The sequence below is a fragment of the Cherax quadricarinatus genome, chromosome 16 (genome assembly GCF_038502225.1).
Source record: "Cherax quadricarinatus isolate ZL_2023a chromosome 16, ASM3850222v1, whole genome shotgun sequence".
Taxonomy (NCBI): Eukaryota; Metazoa; Arthropoda; class Malacostraca; order Decapoda; family Parastacidae; genus Cherax; species Cherax quadricarinatus.
Window position 1 is genome coordinate 15125457 of NC_091307.1, and position 22464 is coordinate 15147920.

Sequence of the window (22464 nt, forward strand, 5' to 3'; positions counted from 1 at the left end):
AAAAAAAAAAAAAAAAAAAAAAAAAAAAAAAAAAAAAAAAAAGTCAGCTCCTGCCCAAAGAGAATCTGACTAGAGTAAAATGCAAGTTTTTGTCTATTAAATTTCCAATATATTTGAACTGATGTTAAATGTACGTACGTACGTGTGTGTGTGTGTATATATATAATACTGTATATATATAATATAATATATATATAATACATGTATTATATATATATATATATATATATATATATATATATATATATATATATATATATATATATATATATATATATATATATATATTTATTTATTAAAAATGTCTCGAAACAAAAGGTCAAGTTCATTATTAATCATATTTAAAATGACCTCTTATCATGTGTGTGACCTTTAAAATATTCTGTGTTCTAAATGCATTTCACTGTTTATCTTTACAATCCAGTGTGAGGAAAAGAATTTTTCTAAAGTTCTGATACCTAATTGTAATACAGTACATCTCTAAAATAATTATTTTGGTAAAACAAAATTCAAATGCCATTACCAACACCAATTACAAAACTGATACATTTACATACTAATTATTTTAGTTTCTTATATTAATAGAACTTAAAAGTAAAACAGTACCCAGGCCAGATTAAGAGGAGTGAAACTGACTTAATTAAAGACAGAGAGCTTACATAGAGAAATATCTAGCACTGAAATCATTCATTACTACAATACCACCACCACCATACAAGTCTTTGACAGAAGACTGTAGCAGCCCCAGCATCAGAAGTACCCGCAGCAGTAGTAGCAGAAGGAGACTCAACTCGTCTTGAAGATTACTTCTTCTCACCTGTGATGCAGACAGTAGCACTAGTGGAGTCCATCCCAAGTAGATTAACAGCAGTGCACGTGAATACTCCTTCATCCTCTGAAATTATAATAAGGGTAATGTTGATATACTATGCAGTGTATATTACAATCAATATGTTTCTTTTTCAGGTCACCCTATCTTGGTGGGAGACAGCAGTGTTAAAAAAAAAAAGGAAAAAAAAAAAAAAAAAGTCCAGTTAGCTGGACTTGAGTCCTAGAGGTGGGAAGCACAATGCCTGCACTCCAAAGGAGGGGTGAGGATATTTGCTGTTTGGAATGACATCTGAACTGTTGTATTTGCATGCCTCTGGCAAGACAGTGATAGTGATAATGAGAGTGAAAGTGTTTCTTTTTTGAGTCACCCTGCCTCAATAGGAAATGGTCAGCATGTTTAAAAATAAACAATATGTACATATACATATATAGTATTTTTTTTTACACGTTGGCCGTTTCCCACTGAGGCAGGGTGACCCAAAATGAAAGAAAAACCCCAAAAGAAAGAAAAAATTTCATCATCATTCAACATTTTCACCATCACTCATACACAATCACTGTCTTTGTAGAGGCACTCAGATACGACAGTTTAGATGTCCCTCCAAACTGCCTTTACAGTGCAGGCATTGTATTTCCCACCTGCAGGACTGAAGTCTGGCTAACCAGTTTCCCTGAATCCCTTCACAAAATATTACCCTGCTCACACTCCAACAGCTCATCAGGTTCCAAAAACCTTTCTCAGTAAACTATGCACGTCATAAAAGGAGACTAATATGTCAGGAGCAAGGGGCTAGTAACACTTCACATGTATAAATTACTAAATGTAAAAAGAAAAAAAACTTTATGAAAATATTTCTTCTTTTTTGGGTCACCCTGCCTTGGTGGGAGACAGCTGGTGCATTAAAAAAAATACATAAATATGCACACAACCACAAAAGATGTAGATGGTAATATCAGGCTAACAAAGCCTGTAATTCTATGCTGTTTTAAATTTGAACTGTAGGCACGGATGCTGCCAAGTGCTGTAGTTGATTTATCACATTTATTGACCATACAGTAATATAATTTGTTTTTACAAGATTAACAATAATAATTACATAATAAGTAATCCCAGAAAGAATTCTAACCTGGAAAGACCTGGGGAATGATGAGTCTACAAACACCGTTTCTGTAGACTATCTGGTAGTCTGGTCCATTCTGGAGGATGCTGCCCCCTTTGGACCATGTCACCTGTACGGGTGGGTCCGCCTGCACTACGCATTCTAGGCGCAGTGCCTCTCCTGACACTACTGCCAGATCGCGTAGTGGCTAAGGAATTAAATTGGATCAAGTAAGGGCAACTGATACTGTATAGTACTTTTAATTCAGTAAAATAGGCTTTAATATATCAGATCAAGCATTTAAATAAAAAATGGTATTATTAGTTATGTAATTTAAAGAGACATATTGCTGGTACCAGTACAGTACTGTACATTATTCAGATATAAAGCAAGAAAGTAAATAGGTACAGTGCTATATAGTGATACTATATGAAAACTGCAGGGTAATTATAATTACCCCAAGTGTCAACTTCTATGTATCCCATGATATATCAACAACTCAATGTATAATGGACCACTATTGGGGCAGCTCCAGACATTTTATGAAGGAGAAGCTTAGGGGTGGCAATCTGTCATACAACACTGAATAATTCTTATGAATATAGTGCTTCCATGAATATAATAAAAATAATCTTTCATAGCTCTTAACAGAGACCTGGCTAGGACATGAAATAAACAGTCATTTATAACTTAAGAATAAATAAAATAAAGGAAGGTTTTGCAATCTGCTCTGTTTATAAAAGGCAATTTAAAAAATAATAATCAAGCAGATGACTGTAGAGAACAGTATACTGGAATATATTTTCTAACTCAGGGTTACCTTTGACTTTTTCTTCAAGTACCTATTTACTTCCTTGCCTTATACATGAACACTGTACTGTATAAAAGTGGTAAAGAAGTCCAATACTTTCAAAAGGGGGTGCATTACATGAGAAAATATATTCCTAAGTGATTCACTGAACCCTTTACAGACAGCAGTTTTTCATACTTCAATATGTTGTATTATCATTATGCATACTATATATATTCAAGCATAGGTTAGGGTTCTTAGGCCATTTTTTTTTTCTGGAAAAGAGTAGGAGATTGATTTATTCATGGCTAGATGAGTCATGTGGTAGATGTTACAATTGTATGAGATAAGGTAGGTTTACTAAAAGCAGATAAGAATTTTTTATGCAATGAGTGAGGCCCAGGTTTGGGTATGCAGTAGGACTCTGTCAGAGATGTGTGATGTCACTATGGTCTTTTAACATATTTATAGATGGAGTTGTAAAATAAGTGAATGCTAGAGTGTTAGGGAGAGATGTGGGATTAAAAGAAGTTGGATCTGATACAAAGCAGAAGTTATCACAGATGCTCTTTGCTGATGGCACAAGTCTTTTGGTGGATTTCAAAGACAAGTTGCAAAAATTGGTGGATGAATTTGGGAAGGTATGTAAAAGAGAGTAGAGAGCAACTGCCCAGGGAAGTACTACCATCCTGCCAAGTGAGTGTAAAACAGAAGCCTGTATTGTACTTGTTTTACATGATGGTAGGTGTTATGGGGCTATAGGACCCAACATGTATTTATAAATAGCAGTTACTCTGGAATACCTAATTATATTGAATTGATGAGGACACAGCACTTAAATGGCCCTAAGGGAAGATCACTTAGGGACTGAGAGGCAGCTGGTCAAGCCTATTTTTCTCAATATAATAGGTTATACTATAAACACACAAACACACAATTTAAATAAGTAGTTTATAAAGTTGTATTTCTTTTGTAAATTTAAAATAAGTGCAGTAGAGTTGTGGTAACTACATAATTGTGCTTGGCAACAGTCTTTTGTTGTTTGGTGGGAGTGGGAGGAGCTTAGCTAGGCTCCTCCCTCTCCCTCTCTCTCTGTTAACTTTAAGCTGGTAGGACCTCTGGGTCCTTCTTTCTATTTTTTGGGCATTATGTGTGCTCCAGGGGTGGGTTTTTATAACTTAAGTTGTGGCCATCATACCCAGGGTGACTAAAGTGTGTCAAAACACTGGTTTGTCCAGAGATTGGTCCAGAAGAAAGAAGGGCAATTTGTCCAGATCCACCATGTGGGCTGTCTTAGAAGAGCAGCTAAGGGGTGTGCAGGCTTATGTTTTGAATAAGTGAGTGCTGTAATTGTATATTATGTACATATCTATTTAGAATACAGTTATATTTTTATAGTAGTAGTTTAAATAACCTGTGAAGAGAGCTGGTGAAAGGATTTCAGAGACACTGAGGATGATCAATCATGAATGTATTACCCTAGACTACTAAGGTTAAAGCTTTATGTAAAAGCTACCCCCACACTAGAATATGTAGTGAGAACCTTACTATCAAAGTAATAAGGGACAACAACACAACCAACATAACAGTAGGATTGCTGGTGTCTTCTCTGCAAGATTTCGGGTACGTCTTGCTACTTCTACTTACACTTAGGTCATAGTACACATGCATTTTCAAGCATATATATACACACACCCCTCTGGGTTTTCTTCTATTTTCTTATTAGTTCTTGTTCTTGTTTATTTCCTCTTACCTCCATGGGTGAGTGTAACAGAATTCTTCCTCTGTAAGCCATGTGTGTTGTAAGAGGCAACTAAAATGCCAGGGGCAAGGGGCTAGCAACACCTTCTCCTGTATAAATTACTAAATTCAAAGAGAGACTTTCATTTTTCATTTGGGCCACCCTGCCTCAGTGGGATACAGCCGGTTTGTTGAAAGAAGAAGTAAAAGAAAAGAGCAATATGATGAGGGAAAGAAAAAGTCTGGGTAATGACAGGCTAAATATTAGATTGGATGGAGGGAGTATGGAGGAAGTAGATGTATTTAGATATTTGGGAGTGGACACATCAGCAGATGGGTGAGCCACAGATGAGGTGAGCCACAGATGAGGAGAAAAAACTACATCATGTACTGAAGCATATGTGGAAAGAAAGAGGCAAAATGGGGAATGAACCAGAGAATAGTGGTATCAACATATTTATAGATGGAGTTGTAAAATAAGTGAATGCTAGAGTGTTAGGGAGAGATGTAGGATTAAAAGAAGCTGGATCTGATACAAAGTGGGAGTTACCAGAGATGCTCTTTGCTGATGGCACAAGTCTTTTGGTGGAAGTCAAAGACAAGTTGCAAAAATTGGTGGAAGAATTTGGGAAGGTATGTAAAAGAAAGTAGACAGCAATTGCCCAGGGAAGTACTACCATCCTGCCAAGTGAGTGTAAAACAGAAGCCTGTACTGTACTTGTTTTACATGATGGTAGGATTGCTGGCGTCTTTTCTCTGCAAGATTTCAGGTACGTCTTGCTACTTCTACTTACACTTAGGTCATACTACACATGTATGTACAAGCATATATATACACACATCCCTCTGGGTTTTCTTCTATTTTCTTACCAGTTCTTGTTCCTTTTTATTTCCTCTTATCTCCATGGGAAAGTGGAACAGAAATCTTCCTCCGTAAGCCATGCGTGTTGCAAAAGGCAACTAAAATGCCAGGGGCAAGGGGCTAGTAAAGCCTTCTCCTGTATAAATTACTAAATTTAAAAAGAGAAACTTTCATATTTCTTTTTGGGCCGCCCTGCCTTGGTGGGATACAGCTGGTTTGTTGAAAGAAGAAGATGTAAAAGAAAAGAGCAATATGATGAGGGAAAGAAAAAGTCTAGGCAATGACAGACTAAATATTAGATTGGATGGAGGAAGTATGGAGGAAGTAGATGTATTTAGATATTTGGAAGTGGACACATCAGCAGATGTGTCCACTTCCAAATATCTAAATGATGATGTTCCAAATATGAATGATGAGATGAGCCACAGATGATGAAAAAAAACTACATCATGTACTGAAGCATATGTGGAAAGAAAGAGGCAAAAGAGGGAATGTACCAGAGAACAGTGGTATCAACATATTTATATGGGTATGAGTCATGAGTTTTGAATGCCACAGTAAGGAGGCTAGAGGCAGTGGAGATATGATGTTTAAGAGCGATATCTTCTTCTTACTTTCAACACACCGGCCGTATCCCACCAAGGCAGGGTGGTCCAAAAAGAAAAACGAAAGTTTCTCTTTTAAATTTAGTATGACATATGACGTATGACAAGAGGAAAATGCAAACTCCCTTCCTGTAAGCTTTTTCACCCTGAAATGTGTACCTCTTCAGTACAGGAAAGACTGCTATAACTTAAATTGCCAGGCACACCATCTAAAGGGGACAAAAAGATACAAAACATCCAGGCCATGGGAAAACCTGGGTAGCCACAGCCACTCAAGAGGGAGAGGTTTTTTAGAGCCAGGAAGGAAAAAAAACTGGCAGGAAATGGCAGAAATCGTACACCAAATCCAGTCATTCCTGGAGTGGAACCACAGTCGATGGCCTCCACTCCAAACCAACAGATACAGATACTAATGCCGGAAAAAAAATCCCCCCCCCAGTACCAACAATACCACCAGTCCGATGACATTCTTCTTTGCAAATATACAGGGTCTAAAGCCAGCAACAAACAACAAAATACCTTTCATCCATGGACTGCTTGCAGAGGCAAAGGCAATGTTCACGGCTTTCACTGAGACCCACATAAAGGATCACTTGGACAACGAAATATGGATCCCAGGTTACAACCTATACAGATGTGACAGAGTGAACAGGCAAAAAAAAGGGGGGGAGGGGTTGGCCTGTACATTGCAGAGTCACTTGTTTGCACAGAACTGCTTAATGCCTCAAATGATGTAGTGGAAGTTTTAGCAGTAAAGATCGAGAACCAAAACCTAGTCATTGTGGTAGTCTACAAGCCTCCGGATGCAACATCCCAGCAATTCCAGGAACAGCTGTTAAAAATTGACCACTGTCTGGAAAATCTTCCAGCTCCTGCACCCAACATCTTGCTCCTGGGGAATTTCAACTTAAGGCACCTAAAATGGAGGAATATAGCAAATAATACTGTTGCAGTAATAACACCAGGAGGCAGCTCTGATGAAAACTCACACTCACACGAGCTTTTAAATCTCTGCACAAAATTCAATTTAAACCAGCAAATAATAGAGCCTACTAGACTGGAGAATACACTAGACCTCATCTTCACTAACAATGATGATCTGATAAGAAATGTCACCATATCAAAAACAATATACATGTACTCAGATCACAACATAATTGAGGTTCAGACATGTATGCGCGGAGCCCCAGACCGACATAATGAGATTAGTCACGAGGGAGCATTCACCAAATTCAACTTCAATAACAAAAACATAATGTAGTGTTAGAGTGTTCAGCAGAAGTTTGTGGTTACAGGAAAGTGGGTGCGGGAGGGAAGAGGAGCGATTGGTGGAATGATGATGTAAAGAGAGTAGTAAGGGAGAAAAAGTTAGCTTATGAGAAGCTTTTACAAAGTAGAAGTGATGCAAGGAGGGAAGAGTATATGGAGAAAAAGAGAGAGGTTAAGAGAGTGGTGAAGCAATGTAAAAAGAGAGCAAATGAGAGAGTGGGTGAGATGTTATCAACAAATTTTGTTGAAAATAAGAAAAAGTTTTGGAGTGAGATTAACAAGTTATGGAAGCCTAGAGATCAAATGGATTTGTCAGTTAAAAATAGGAGAGGAGAGTTATTAAATGGAGAGTTAGAGGTATTGGGAAGATGGAGGGAATATTTTGAGGAATTGTTAAATGTTGATGAAGATAGGGAAGCTGTGATTTCGTGTATAGGGCAAGGAGGAATAACATCTTGTAGGAGTGAGGAAGAGCCAGTTGTGAGTGTGGGGGAAGTTCGTGAGGAAGTAGGTAAAATGAAAGGGGGTAAGGCAGCCGGGATTGATGGGATAAAGACAGAAATGTTAAAAGCAGGTGGGGATATAGTTTTGGAGTGGTTGGTGCAATTATTTAATAAATGTACGGAAGAGGGTAAGGTACCTAGGGATTGGCAGAGAGCATGCATAGTTCCTTTGTATAAAGGCAAAGGGGACAAAAGAGAGTGCAAAAATTATAGGGGGATAAGTCTGTTGAGTATACCTGGTAAAGTGTATGGTAGAGTTATTATTGAAAGAATTAAGAGTAAGACGGAGAATAGGATAGCAGATGAACAAGGAGGCTTTAGGAAAGGTAGGGGATGTGTGGACCAGGTGTTTACAGTGAAACATATAAGTGAACAGTATTTAGATAAGGCTAAAGAGGTCTTTGTGGCATTTATGGATTTGGAAAAGGCGTATGACAGGGTGGATAGGGGGGCAATGTGGCAGATGTTACAGGTGTATGGTGTAGGAGGTAGGTTACTGAAAGCAGTGAAGAGTTTTTACGAGGATAGTGAGGCTCAAGTTAGAGTATGTAGGAAAGAGGGAAATTATTTCCCAGTAAAAGTAGGCCTTAGACAAGGATGTGTGATGTCACCGTGGTTGTTTAATATATTTATAGATGGGGTTGTAAGAGAAGTAAATGCGAGGGTCTTGGCAAGAGGCGTGGAGTTAAAAGATAAAGAATCACACATAAAGTGGGAGTTGTCACAGTTGCTCTTTGCTGATGACACTGTGCTCTTGGGAGATTCTGAAGAGAAGCTGCAGAGGTTGGTGGATGAATTTGGTAGGGTGTGCAAAAGAAGAAAATTAAAAGTGAATACAGGAAAGAGTAAGGTAATGAGGATAACAAAAAGATTAGGTGATGAAAGATTGGATATCAGATTGGAGATAGAGAGTATGGAGGAGGTGAATGTATGTATTCAGATATTTGGGAGTGGACGTGTCAGCAGATGGGTCTATGAAAGATGAGGTGAATCATAGAATTGATGAGGGGAAAAGGGTGAGTGGTGCACTTAGGAGTCTGTGGAGACAAAGAACTTTGTCCTTGGAGGCAAAGAGGGGAATGTATGAGAGTATAGTTTTACCAACGCTCTTATATGGGTGTGAAGCATGGGTGATGAATGTTGCAGCGAGGAGAAGGCTGGAGGCAGTGGAGATGTCATGTCTGAGGGCAATGTGTGGTGTGAATATAATGCAGAGAATTCGTAGTTTGGAAGTTAGGAGGAGGTGCGGGATTACAAAAACTGTTGTCCAGAGGGCTGAGGAAGGGTTGTTGAGGTGGTTCGGACATGTAGAGAGAATGGAGCGAAACAGAGTGACTTCAAGAGTGTATCAGTCTGTAGTGGAAGGAAGGCGGGGTAGGGGTCAGCCTAGGAAAGGTTGGAGGGAGGGGGTAAAGGAGGTTTTGTGTGCGAGGGGCTTGGACTTCCGGCAGGTATGCGTGAGTGTGTTTGATAGGAGTGAATGGAGACAAATGGTTTTTAATACTTGACGTGCTGTTGGAGTGTGAGCAAAGCAACATTTATGAAGGGGTTCAGGGAAACCGGCAGGCCGGACTTGAGTCCTGGAGATGGGAAGTACAGTGCCTGCACTCTGAAGAAGGGGTGTTAATGTTGCAGTTTAAAAACTGTAGTGTAAAGCACCCTTCTGGCAAGACAGCAATGGAGTGAATGATGGTGAAAGTTTTTCTTTTTCGGGCCAACCTGCCTTGGTGGGAACAGACCCCAACTTATGCCTAGAACAGATTAACTTGGTGGCACTCGATGTATGCACAAGGCTTATTCCTCTAAGAAAAAGGAGGAGTAGATGTAAAATAGAAAGAGACAGGCGCTCCCTTTACAGGCGACGGAAAAGAATAACAGAGCGGCTAAAAGAGGTCAATATATCTGAAATGCGTAGGGAGACACTGGTCAGAGAAATAGCAAACATCGAACTTAAGCTAAAGGAATCTTATAGGAGTCAGGAATCGCGGGAAGAACTAAAAGCCATAAATGAAATAGAAAGAAACCCAAAGTATTTCTTCTCCTATGCCAAATCAAAGTCGAGAACAACGTCCAGTATTGAGCCCTTACTTAAACAAGATGGGTCCTACACAGATGACAGCAAGGAAATGAGTGAGCTACTCAAGTCCCAATATGACTCAGTTTTTAGCAAGCTGCTAACCAGACTGAGAGTCGAAGATCAAAATGAATTTTTTATGAGAGCCACAGAATTTGGTTAACACAAGCCTATCTGATGTTATCCTGATGCCAAATGACTTCGAACAGGTGATAAATGACATGACTCACGAAATCGTAATGACATGATTGCGACGGGCTGGAGTTTTGAGACTCTCTGACCGCGGGTTCAATCCCGGCCGGGGTATAGTTTGATAAATGACATGCCCATGCACTCTGCCCCAGGGCCAGACTCATGGAACTCCGTGTTCATTAAGAACTGCAAGAAGCCCCTATCACGAGCCTTTACCATCCTATGGAGAGGGAGCATGGACACGGGGGTCGTCCCACAGTTACTAAAAACAACAGACATAGCCCCACTCCACAAAGGGGACAGTAAAGCAACAGCAAAGAACTACAGACCGATAGCACTAACATCCCGTATCATAAAAATCTTTGAAAGGGTCCTAAGAAGCAAGATCACCACCCATCTAGAAACCCATCAGTTACACAATGCAGGGCAACATGGGTTTAGAACAGGTCGCTCCTGTCTGTCTCAACTATTGGATCACTACGACAAGGTCCTAGATGCACTAGAAGACAAAAAGAATGCAGATGTAATATATACAGACTTTGCAAAAGCCTTCGACAAGTGTGACCATGGCGTAATAGTGCACAAAATGCGTGCTAAAGGAATAACAGGAAAAGTCGGTCGATGGATCTATAATTTCCTCACTAACAGAACACAGAGAGTAGTAGTCAACAGAGTAAAGTCCGAGGCAGCTACGGTGAAAAGCTCTGTTCCACAAGGCACAGTACTCGCTCCCATCTTGTTCCTCATCCTCATATCTGACATAGACAAGGATGTCAGCCACAGCACCGTGTCTTCCTTTGCAGATGACACCCGAATCTGCATGACAGTGTCTTCCATTGCAGACACTGCAAGGCTCCAGGCGTACATCAACCAAATCTTTCAGTGGGCTGCAGAAAACAATATGATGTTCAACGATGAAAAATTTCAATTACTCAGATATGGTAAACACGAGGAAATTAAATCTTCATTCTGGCCACAAAATAGAGCGAAACACCAACGTCAATGACCTGGGAGTGATCATGTTGGAGGATCTCATCTTCAAGAACCATAACGTCGTATCAATTGCATCTTCTAGGAAAATGACAGGATGGATAATGAGAACCTTCAAAACTAGGGATGCCAAGCCCATGATGACACTCTTCAGGTCACTTGTTCTATCTAGGCTGGAATATTGCTGCACACTAACAGCACCTGTCAAGGCAGGTGAAATTGCTGACCTAGAAAATGTACAGAGAACCTTCACGGCACGCATAACGGAGATAAAACACCTCAATTACTGGGAGTGCTTGAGGTTCCTGAACCTGTATTCCCTGGAATGCAGACGGGAGAGATACATGATTATATACACCTGGAAAATCCTAGAGGGACTAGTACCGAACTTGCACACGAAAATCACTCACTACGAAAGCAAAAGACTTGGCAGACGATGCAACATCCCCCAATGAAAAGCAGGGGTGTCACTAGCACGTTAAGAGACCATACAATAAGTGTCAGGGGCCCGAGACTGTTCAACTGCCTCCCAGCATACATAAGGGGGATTACCAACAGACCCCTGGCAGTCTTCAAGCTGGCACTGGACAAGCACCTAAAGTCGGTTCCTGATCAGCCGGGCTGTGGCTCGTACGTTGGTTTGCATGCAGCCAGCAGTAACAGCCTGGTTGATCAGGATCTGATCCACCAGGAGGCCTGGTCACAGACCGGGCCGCGGGGGCATTGACCCCCGGAACTCTCTCCAGGTAAACTCCAGGAGAAGGGGTTACTAGCCCCTTGCTCCCGGCATTTTACTCACCTCTTACAACATTAAGAGCGATATGTGGCATGAATATCATGCAGGGAATTCAGAACCCTGAAATTAAAAGGTGATGTAGGGTCACCAATGGTATAATTCAGAGCTGAGGAGATGCTGTTGAAGTGATTGAGGCAAGTAAAAAGGATGAAGAGGATTTGGATAATGAAGAGGCTGTATAAATTTGGGGTGGAAGGTAAGAGTTGCCCCAGGAATGATTGGATAGAGGCTCTGAGTTTGAGGGATTTGAGCACCAGGCAGGTTTGTATGAGCATGTTAGATAGGATTACCGGCGACAGGAGATTTTTTAACAGACATACTGTTGTAGTGTAAGCAAGGTAAATTTTATGAAGGGATTCAAGGAAACCGGTTAGCCAGACTTGAGTTCTGGAGGTGGGACAGGCATTATCTGTACTTTGAAGGAAGGGTGGAAATGTTGCAAACAAAGGATAACCTGAATATTAATGGTAGCACACTTGTGGAAATAAAGCAATTGAATGAATGATCTCAGGAAATAGCACTGAAGTAAAAAAAATTGAGACTTTTCTGAGTTGCATTAATATGGATCTTAGGGTTGCCTGATACCCGAGGTTATAATGACCAAAAATGGTTATAAGGCTTGTTCTTTTACATTTTTTGTTTATCCTGAAGATTAAACTTTATATGATGTCTTTATGCACACATATGATTCAGTAGCTTTATTATTATCTTCAAATCCTATCATTTTAGTTTATTTTTGTGACAATTAAAATATGGATAAACATTTTTCTAGTAAAATTTACAAAATTTTTTGACACTTCATGTGAAGTTGGTCAGTAACCAAACAGATGTGAAAGTGTGTGTATGCTCTACATTAATCTGAATAGAGGATGATGTATACAGTACATCATATGATGAAGTGTTGCTAATATACCTGTACAGTAATACGTGAAAATTAACAATCTTAGCCTAAGTAAAACCTATTTTTTATAAAAGCAACAAATGAGTTCCAAGTATTCTGCAAAAATCTTATTATGATTAGAAAATTTTAATTTTATAGCAAATAGTTAAATGAAAATATCATATATGGATGTGCAATATTATATGGACAATGAATTTACTACATAAGAAATACAAGTAAGATTTTTAAAAATAATTTTGCACAAAAAGATAAAGAAGATGTGTATAAGCAAAGTACAGAAATTTAAAAAGGAACAATATACTGTAAATGCTTGGAGGACATTGTAAGCCTTCAAACTGCTGTTAGTGGAATACAAGAAGGCACTAAATATATAAATTACATGAAAAAATCATTAAATTTAGATGTATGTAGTACAAATAAATTGCTATTTAAGTAAAAACTTAACTAGATGGAAAGCTGAACTAGATGACAACTAACTTTTAGAACTCAAATTATTTGTCACAAAATTTTGAAGTACATCTAGTTTAAAAATACTGTATTAATATTATTTTGCTAAGCATGTGTAAAAATATCTAGAGTATTACAACTTTTGAGCATGGAACAAAGATAGTATAATATGATTTATTTCCTTGCCAGTCTAATAATACAGTACTGCTACTAACAACTTACCGTGATGTAATGTGGCGGTCGTGTGGGCTGTGTTAGGGGACCAGAATGAGGTGTGGAAGGCGTGGAAGGGGGTGTAGCGCTGAGAGGGGACCCAAGTACTGTGGGAGGTGAGGCAGACAGTTAGGGTTAGTAAGGTGAGAAAGTGGAGAACCTAAACCACACTTTTGGAAGCATAAACTAAGCACTTTTGAGTAGTCTGTCAAATTCAACCTTTGGTTAGGCTAAATTCATTATTTTTAAATCATTAATAATAAATAGGTTCACAAAAGCATAAATATTGAATTTAAATACATATGGACAAAGCATACTGAATACATATAACAAATTAACATAAAATAAAATTTACACAGTATTAGAAAATATTTGTTTTAGGTGTCGCTATGTTAATAAATCTTGCAACTTTACAAAACGGACATGCATTCTTAGTAGTGATAGTAATGTATATGTAGTAAAGTATATGTAGGTGTGTATATGCAATGAAATATTGTGTCAAATTTAACTGGTAAGTTATTATTCTTAAGACAATCCTAACTATAGGTATAAAATGTCCTACATAAAATAACATATACTAAGCAAAAATTGCAATTAATAAACAATAACTTACAAAACAATAAAGTGCAATTATATATGCCTAGTAGGCAGTGTGAGGATGCAGGGAAGACTAACATCATGCATTATTATTTGAAATGCAAGTTAGTTTAACTGTTCAGCACACACGAGCAGGATGATGACAGGGAAAACACTGGTCGTGCAGGCAGGAGACAACCAGTACCTCCCAGGTCTGTTGTGCAGAGTGCATCAGCTGAGGATCCTTGAAAAGGAAGTGGCTTGGGGTGAACAGTTGCACCAGGAACCAGAGGCACAAAACTCTTGGGACCCATATGGATACCAGGACTCGAATCTGCAATCTTTGATGGGCTTGGGTGATCTGACTCTGCTTCACTGTCTGAATATGGGTCACCAGAGATGGGGCGAAATTGGGCCTGCTTCTTGGGCACAAATTCAGGAATCATCTTGCCCATATACTGTTGATACTCACGGTCGGTTTCAGAGATGTCAGACTGCAGTGATGGTTGAGGAGAAACGTGATCTGTTCTAGGAGTCTGGGTAGAACTGCCTTTTCTTGATGCAGCATCTTCAATTAATATAGCTGGTGCATTCTGAGGGCCAGTAGTTTCCAGATGAGGTACATGACCATTGGTCTTAGCAATATCTTTGCCAGTTTTAGCAAAAGCATCAGTTTTTTCGTGAATGACAGGAATAGGGATGTCATTACTATGATCTCCATTTAGTTGTTTTGTCTTATCCACCTTCTTTGCTTCTCCGGGTAGGATTACACCAAATTCATAGCCAAAGTCATATTTGAAGTAGATAAGACCTGTCTCTGGGTCAATATGTTTCGTGCCTAAAGGAAAAAGGTGAAGACATTGCTTTAACCTTTAAACTTCAAATCTGAAATGTAGCCCAATTTGTGTAACATAAAAAGCATCAACAGAATGAAATCTAGAGTAAAACTGTTTTGTTTTGTACTGTATTTAAATTCTGATGAGAAGTTTAGCAACTCCAAGATATATCAGAATGAAGTGTATTTAAAACAATAAAATGATTATTATCCATGGATAAAAAGAGGGGTGTTAATGTTGCAGTTTAAAAACTGTAGTGTAAAGCACCCTTCTGGCAAGACAGTGATGGAGTGAATGATCGTGAAAGTTTTTCTTTTTCGGGCCACCCTGCCTTGGTGGGAATTGGCCAGTGTGATAATAAAAATAAAAATAATAAAATATAAGGTACCTTTCATCACTTATTCTGCACATATAAATGATGGCTTTTAAACTTGACTGACCTTTCTCCTATACATGAAACTTCTACTAATCAAATGCTTTACAAATGTCACTTGATATACGTATTACCCTGGACAAAAAAATCGTTACACAAATACAATAAAGTGTAAGAACAGGTGAGAAGCACATGTATTAAACAGGAAAAACTTGGAACATTTGTAGCTAACCATAAAAAACTTTCCATAACATGTTCCAGACTTAGTCCTAAGAATAGCCACTTTAACCCCTTGACTGTCACAACCCCAAATCCTGAGGTGTCTCCTGGTGTCGCAAAATTAAAAAAAAAAAAAAAAAAAAAAAAAATTCTTATGAAATGATAGAATCTTTTCCCAATTGTAATGACACCAAAAGAACGAAATTTGATGGAAAACTGACGGAATTACGCTCTCGCGAAATTAGCAACCTCGGCGATATTTACGAGTCGGCGATTTCGCCCACTTTGAGCCCTATTTTTGGCTAATTCCACTGTTCCAGTCGACCAAACTTATAGTTATTTCTTTAGAACTCCATTTTTTTCTATCGACTGAGTACAACAAACTGCTCATTTACCAATTTCAACTACCCAATAACATGGTCAGAAATTTGCAATTTGGCCAATTTCACAAAAATTAAAAAATATGACAATTTCAAAATAGGGTCCAGAATGAACAATGCAGACATTCCTGGCTCTAAAATAACATTTTCTTTGTTCATCAGTCACATCTCCAGGTCCCTCTGATATTACTCTTGCTTTCTATTTTGAATTTTTATTCAAACAAAAAATAGAAGATTTACTGTTATGCAGATTACTGCAATATTGTAATAATTGTATAAATAATGTCAACCCATTCATGACTGCATATCAGAATGGCTACTTGGACTAGACATCATTTGTTTACTTTTGAACATCAGCAAAAATCAAACATTTTCCCTACTTTGAGCTCCAGTTCAAGGTTCTTTTCATAGTAAAACCAATCAAAATCACATTTAGAATATGATATGTTTTCCATTCTATCAAATGAGACCAAGAAGACGAAAATACAACCATAAATGCTATATGAAAATAGACCACAAAGTCGGCATTTTAATTAAAAAAAAAAAAAAAAAAGGTCGGAGTTTTTTTTTCTCATTATGCACTGCGTGCTGCAGGATTTTTTTTATATGGTGCACACTGACCACACAGACCCATTCTCTTACATGTGGGCCTACCAGCTTTCTCCTGCTTAATTTGAAGCCGCTAGAATTTATGAGTATATATACGTCAAAAATGGTGGCACGTAAGATGTATATATACAACCAAAACAGTCAAAGGGTTAAAAGGATAACTTTGAAACAGCCCACATTTCAAATAAAAGGTATCACAAATATTTTTGGTTTAGCTAGACCTATTCAGGCCTTCCTCCTTTTCTGATATGGGTCTCTACCAAGACTGAAAATATCTGTCATACTGTACTTGCATCTACAACTTGGTAATGTGAGTAACTCTAAAAGTTAAGCCCATAAAGCTAATGTATGATTTACCTAAGTAGCAGGAAAGAGGAACTTTTTTGGGTTATCCTAGGTTCTGTACACATATGCTGTTATGTATGATAATCTATGTAACTGTATTTGTGTATACCTGAATAAACTTACTTACTTGCCATTTAAATTAAACTAGACCACATGAGTATTTAACTCTCATCTGTCAAGTGCAATCTTTCTTCAAATTTCAGTCTTAATATAACACGTAAAGTACCCATTATCATGCACTAAATCTGGATTTCATGTATCAATGACAGCTAGGCTAATAAACAAATACTATTTTGGAAAATAATTTTTTGAACTAATAGAATATTAATATGTATTCCAAAACACAAAAAGTAAGGTAAATTAGAATTAACATTATGCAATTTGCCTGGTGTCAAGGAAAATAAGTTTCAAGTCTGATGTATTGTAGATCTATTATGGATATAAAAGATACTGCTCAAAAGCAATGAAGACTCAATTATAATAATAATCTACTGTACAACTATGAAATAATTACTATCCTACTGTACAACTATGATATAATCCTTAGTGTTAAGTAGTCTGTAAGCCAATAATGCTAAGTTGGCCCATAATGCTTAGGCATGAGAGGCTCTCTTTGCACTGCAACCCACTATTGTAAATACAAAATCTCAATGTACTGTTTGCAAAGACAAAAAATAAAATAACAGCACTACCATCAAAGAAAAAACTTAACCCCAAAAAAAACTATGTAATGCCTCTTCAAACTGCATTGAAGGAAAATGTAGAGAAAATAATTAATTCTCTTAACCAAATATGATATCTGTGCACTTCTGGTAACAGTTATGGAATGAATAATAACAAATATTTTCCTTTTTGGGGCTGTTCTATCATACACAAATTAAAAATACTTTGAAACAATTCAGATGAAACATTCCACAAGTACTAATTATGACACAAACCTGGTACTGTACATAATATTTACAGCACTACTCACCAAATTCAGAAATTCTAGATTCATCTCTGTATGCTTGAGGTTCCTGAGTAGATGGTGACAGAGCCTCATAAGCAGCTGTTGTAGATGGAGGCATGGCAGTGGAGTCTGGTGAGACAGAACGTGTTCTCAGCTCTTCAGGAAGTGATGGAGGTTCACCTGCTGGCTCAGCTGGCACTGAGCCCTCCCTGGCAGCAAATACCTCTGTCACTAACTGCTCAGCAAATTTTTGTGCTTTGTGGCGGAATGTCTGAGTCATGTCCTCAAACTGGTGACTTACTACCTCTGAAAATAAAAACCATAAAGTGCATGTAGCAATTAAAAATACATGTAATGGTATATAATTTCACAGTAGACAAATGAAGTATGTACAACTGTAAGAGAAACAACATGTAATCACAAGCAAACATAAAATTACCATAGCATGATTTTTCACATATAATCAAAGTCCAACTATGTATACCTATACAATTATTAAAAAATCTGTCTACAGAAAAACTTACTTTGTGTTGATTTAACGTATCTTCTATCAATGCCTTCTTTGGTATGTGATTCTGTTTCGGTCTCTGTGTCTGTTGTGATGGCTCCCTGAGGATGAACAATGACATCATCCTCTAGATCAAAGGGTTTAAACTCAACCATTGGGAATCTCGGGATAGAGTACTCCTCTAAGGACTCTCTTCTTTCTCTTCTTGGTAGATCTGAAAGCTCTAAAACTGGGCGAGGTGGTCCTTCAAAGTGAGGCGGCTGATCAAACTTGGATGGGGGTGAAGGGTCCCTGCCAGATGATTCACTTCGTTGCTTCCCTATTTCACCAACTGGAGGAGCAACTCGTCGATAAAAATGCTCCTCCCCCTCACTATCAGGAGGAGCCCACTTGGGAGCAATTGGAGTTTCATAGTCACTTTCATAGTCACTACCTCTGAATTCTCCTTTCATAAACTTTTTTGGTTGGGGTGGAGGTGGGCCTCGCTGTCGCTTAGGTCTACCAGGATCCGGTTCATAAGGAAATGGTACCAATTTTGGCAAGGGTTTAGTCTGGCTATGTTCTATTTCACGTCTTTCATGATCTGATTCAGAAACAAAATCATATATATCGGTAATATCAATATCAATCTGAAAGCCCTTTTTAGCTTCTACTTTTTTCTTTATCATTTTAATATGAACATCATCTTTTTCTTCTGTTTTAGGTGGTGCTTTAACTTGAACATAACCAATTAATGGTTGAGGCCCAGGTTCTGGTAGAGGAGGAGATGGTATCTTGGGTATCTGTGGTTCTGGTTCCTTAGGTTTTAAAACAGGTGCTTTTGGTGTTATCTTGGAAATTTTAGAAATAGGTTGAGCCTTTACTTTTGGTATGATAATTTCAGGCGACGGCTCTTTCACAAACACTACATGTTTATCTACAGGATCAACTGTTGGGCGTAAAGGGCCTCCTGATGCAGGAGGAACCTCAAACTTAGAAGGGGGTGTGGGAGTACGTTCCTTGCTCTTGGAAGAATGCCTTTCTGTTGGTGGGGGTGGTCTAACTGGCGTATACTCTGGGTCTTCCACATCGCTGTCAGGTGGTTTCCACTTGGGACGAACTCTACCCTCATAATCACTATCATAGTCACTCTCCCTAAATTCACCCTTAATAAACTTTTTAGGCTTTGGAGGAGGTGGTCCTCTTTGCCGTTTGGGCTTGTCTTTATCTGGTTCAAATGGGAACGGTTCCAGGTCCTGGAACTTTTCAGTTTCTATAGTTAACTGTTCTGATTTTGCTGGTGGTGGGAACTGGGTTGGGACTTGTTCACTTTCTGTGATAATTGTCTTTTTAGTTTCTTTCTTTTCTTTCTTTATTCGTAGTTCTTCTTCTAGTTTCAAATTTGTAATAGTTTTTTCTGTTCTTTCAGTTATCTTTGTGTACGGCTTAACTTTGTATGTTTGAATCTCTTTCATGGGAGGAGCTATTACTCTTGACTTAAGGTCAACCTTATCAACAACATACTGAGTCTCTTGAACAATTATACCTTCTTCAGGGGTGGGCCCTGGTGAAGGGAGGGGAGGAGACACTGACCTCTCTACATATTCTACTTTTGCAGGTATCTTTACTGTGATTTTCTTTGGAGGTTCAATTTTCTTTGGCAGTTCTTTAGTAATTAAAACTTCAGAGCTTGGCTCCTTCTGAGTAACTGGTTCTGGGGGTTCAATGATTGGTCTCCATGGTCCACCACTTTCAGGTGGACTGTCAAAGACAGTAGGAGGAGTGGGTGTTCGTTCTCTAGTCTTAGAAGGGGTTCTGTCAGATTGAAGGCATGGTTTCACTTTATTATAGCTAATTTCTACATCACTGTCAGAAGGCTGCCATTTTGGCTTGATGTGGCCTTCATAATCACTCTCGTAATCACTTTCAGTAAACTCACCTTTTTGAAACTTTTTAGGCTTGGGTGGTGGGGCACCTCTCTCTCTCTTTGGCCTTTCTGGCTCAGGAGAAAAGGGAAAAGGTTCCAGAACTGGAAGAGGTTTTTGTTTAGGTTCTTCTTTAAACAAAGGTTTTGATCTTGATTCTTGAGCCTCTGTTGTGGTAGTTGATCGGGCATCAGTAAACTTGATAACACGTGTAGTCTGTTGCATGGTTAAAAACCGCTGGTGATGTTTACTAGAATCTGCTAGTTTTGTAATTTTGGTTGACTCAACACCAATAGCATTAGAAAATGATGCCGATTTTGCTGCCTGTGGTGGCACATAATCTTCCACAGGTGGTGATCCAGGCTTTAACACTGGTGATGGGGATCTTTTAGGAGGAGCTACTTTTTTCTGGAGTTGTGATTTAAAAATTTTTGGTTCCTTTGGCACTACTAGTGGTGGTTCTGGATGAATTAAAATTTCAACTTTTTCTGGAATAATTATCTCTGGTGATATTTCCCGTTCATATTCAGTTTCAGACTCTGGAAAATCAACCTTTGGCCTTGGAGGACCTTCAAATTGTGGAGGCTCATCAAAGACTGTTGGAGGGGTTGGTGTTCTGATACGAGGCTGAGAAACTTTTGGTGTTCCAACTGAAACCTTAATTTTTCTATAACCTTGATCTTCAGCATCACTGTCTGACGGTTTCCACTTTGGTGGAATACGACCCTCATAGTCACTTTCATAATCACTCTCGTGGAATTCTCCCTTTACAAACTTGGTTGGCTGAGGTGGTACAGCCCCTCTCGGCTTTTTAGGTTTTTCAGGTTCAACCTTGAATGGAAAAGGTTTTAGATCAAGCTCTTCTTTCTCTTTTACCTGCTGAGTAACAGCCTGTTTTACAAGCCCTGTAGATTTAAGAGGATGAATTTCAGGCACTTTTGTTACTTTTTCATGTTGGGACTTTTTTATTTGTTTTACTTTAAGCTCAGAATCTACCTGAACACTCTCTATCAATTTTCCATCTGTTTTACACTTTTCAACAGGCTTTGTTAGCACACCTGATTTTGTTACCTGCATGTGTGTCACATGCTCTCCTCTTTTAACTGTAGTCTCTGACTTTTTTAAATCTTGAGATTCTGGTCTTTTAATTTCCTTAAACTGCTTAAAAGATTTAGAAACTTCTTTTGATTTCTCAATTTTTGGTTCAATTGTCTTTTTGTCAATTTTCTGCTCTACTTTAACTGCCTGTTTTCTTGATGGTTGTGGAGAAACATCTACACTTGTGCTCTCAAAAACTTCCACTTTCTTATCCGACATGATTTCTACATGTGTTTCACTCTTGAATTCAACCTTCTTTTGGGTCCTGGATGAACCTGTTGAAACATCACTTTCATCCTTCATGGCATAATATGTGTCCTCGGAGAAAGGGCTTGATGTACCGGGCTTTCCCCTTGTCTCTTTCCTATATTCTTCATATTTTTGTTTTGGTTTCTTCTCTGATTGTTGTGGTGGTGGTGGTGCTGCTGCTTTTGTTGTCTTTGGGCCTTCACCCCCTCGCCTTTCTTCACGAATTTCCTCTGACCTGCTAGTAAACATCTGTAAAGAAAGTGACCCAAAACTGAAGTATGGATTTAAGCATCATCCTATTCATGTGACTCTGGCCTTTGGAATTTATGTAAAAAAATCCAAAGTTTAATCATTTAGATTTTCACTCTTTAGTAAAATGAGTAATTGTTATTCACTTGGTCAACACTTGGTCAAGGTCATTAAAACTAATTTAGTAAAAATAGATGTTTTTCAATCCAATTTCCAAGATTAACATTATCTGGGTAAGTTGTCAAGGCCATTCATAAGAAGACTCAACATTCACCTACATAACATAGAAACTGTACTTACAGGAATGAGATCTGCTGATAGCATGGATCACAGTCTAATGAAAACACATCATAAGAGCATAAATGGACAGGATGGGAATAAGGGAAACAACAGATATCCGAAAAAGTACTAAAATATACAAATAAAAATAAAAAATATATGTGCATATTATTTTTAGTGAATTAATTGGTTACCGCCAGGAGAACACAAGACCGACGTGGAGAAAATTCACACAATTTCATTTACAGGGAGTAAAACAAACTTACTTAAAATCTCACGTTTTGCATCAATTGCAGTTTAGCAGGGAAATGACCATAGTTTTTTAACCTGTCCAGAAAGAAAATTGCATTAGAACAGAATAGTGGGGTTTAAGGCGCACAGTATGTCCAATATGCAGGTTCTAAGACATCGTGCAAAAGTGCATGCAAGCCATTATGAACAGGAAAACAGTTAAAGAAACAGAAGGCTACAAAGATTTGACCCTGGGTTAAACATTATTAGTGATATCGACATCTAGCACAGCTATTGACGACTGAAGCTACACTATTGCCAAGAGGCATCAAAAGGCACCGACAGA

At 38.4% G+C, this 22464-nt stretch overlaps 1 protein-coding gene across 11 annotated transcripts in view; it reads right to left on the minus strand.

Annotated features, from left to right (window-relative positions):
* Positions 1-340: 340 nt before the first annotated feature.
* LOC128688791 (titin-like) overlaps positions 341-22464 on the minus strand; it is a 458202-nt gene continuing 436078 nt past the window's right edge. For 5 of the 11 annotated variants that reach the window (XM_070085635.1, XM_070085634.1, XM_070085640.1 and 2 more), the window contains 6 exons: positions 18125-21608; positions 17625-17906; positions 14095-14727; positions 13323-13420; positions 1959-2139; positions 341-895 (listed from right to left, as the gene is read on the minus strand). In XM_070085635.1, coding sequence (XP_069941736.1) covers positions 804-895; positions 1959-2139; positions 13323-13420; positions 14095-14727; positions 17625-17906; positions 18125-21608 — 4770 coding nt within the window. In that variant the 3' untranslated portion in view covers positions 341-803. Of the gene's footprint in view, positions 896-1958; positions 2140-13322; positions 13421-14094; positions 14728-17624; positions 17907-18124; positions 21609-22153; positions 22215-22464 lie in introns of those variants that run through there. The other 6 variants (XM_070085637.1, XM_070085639.1, XM_070085638.1 and 3 more) reach the window with 6 other exon arrangements.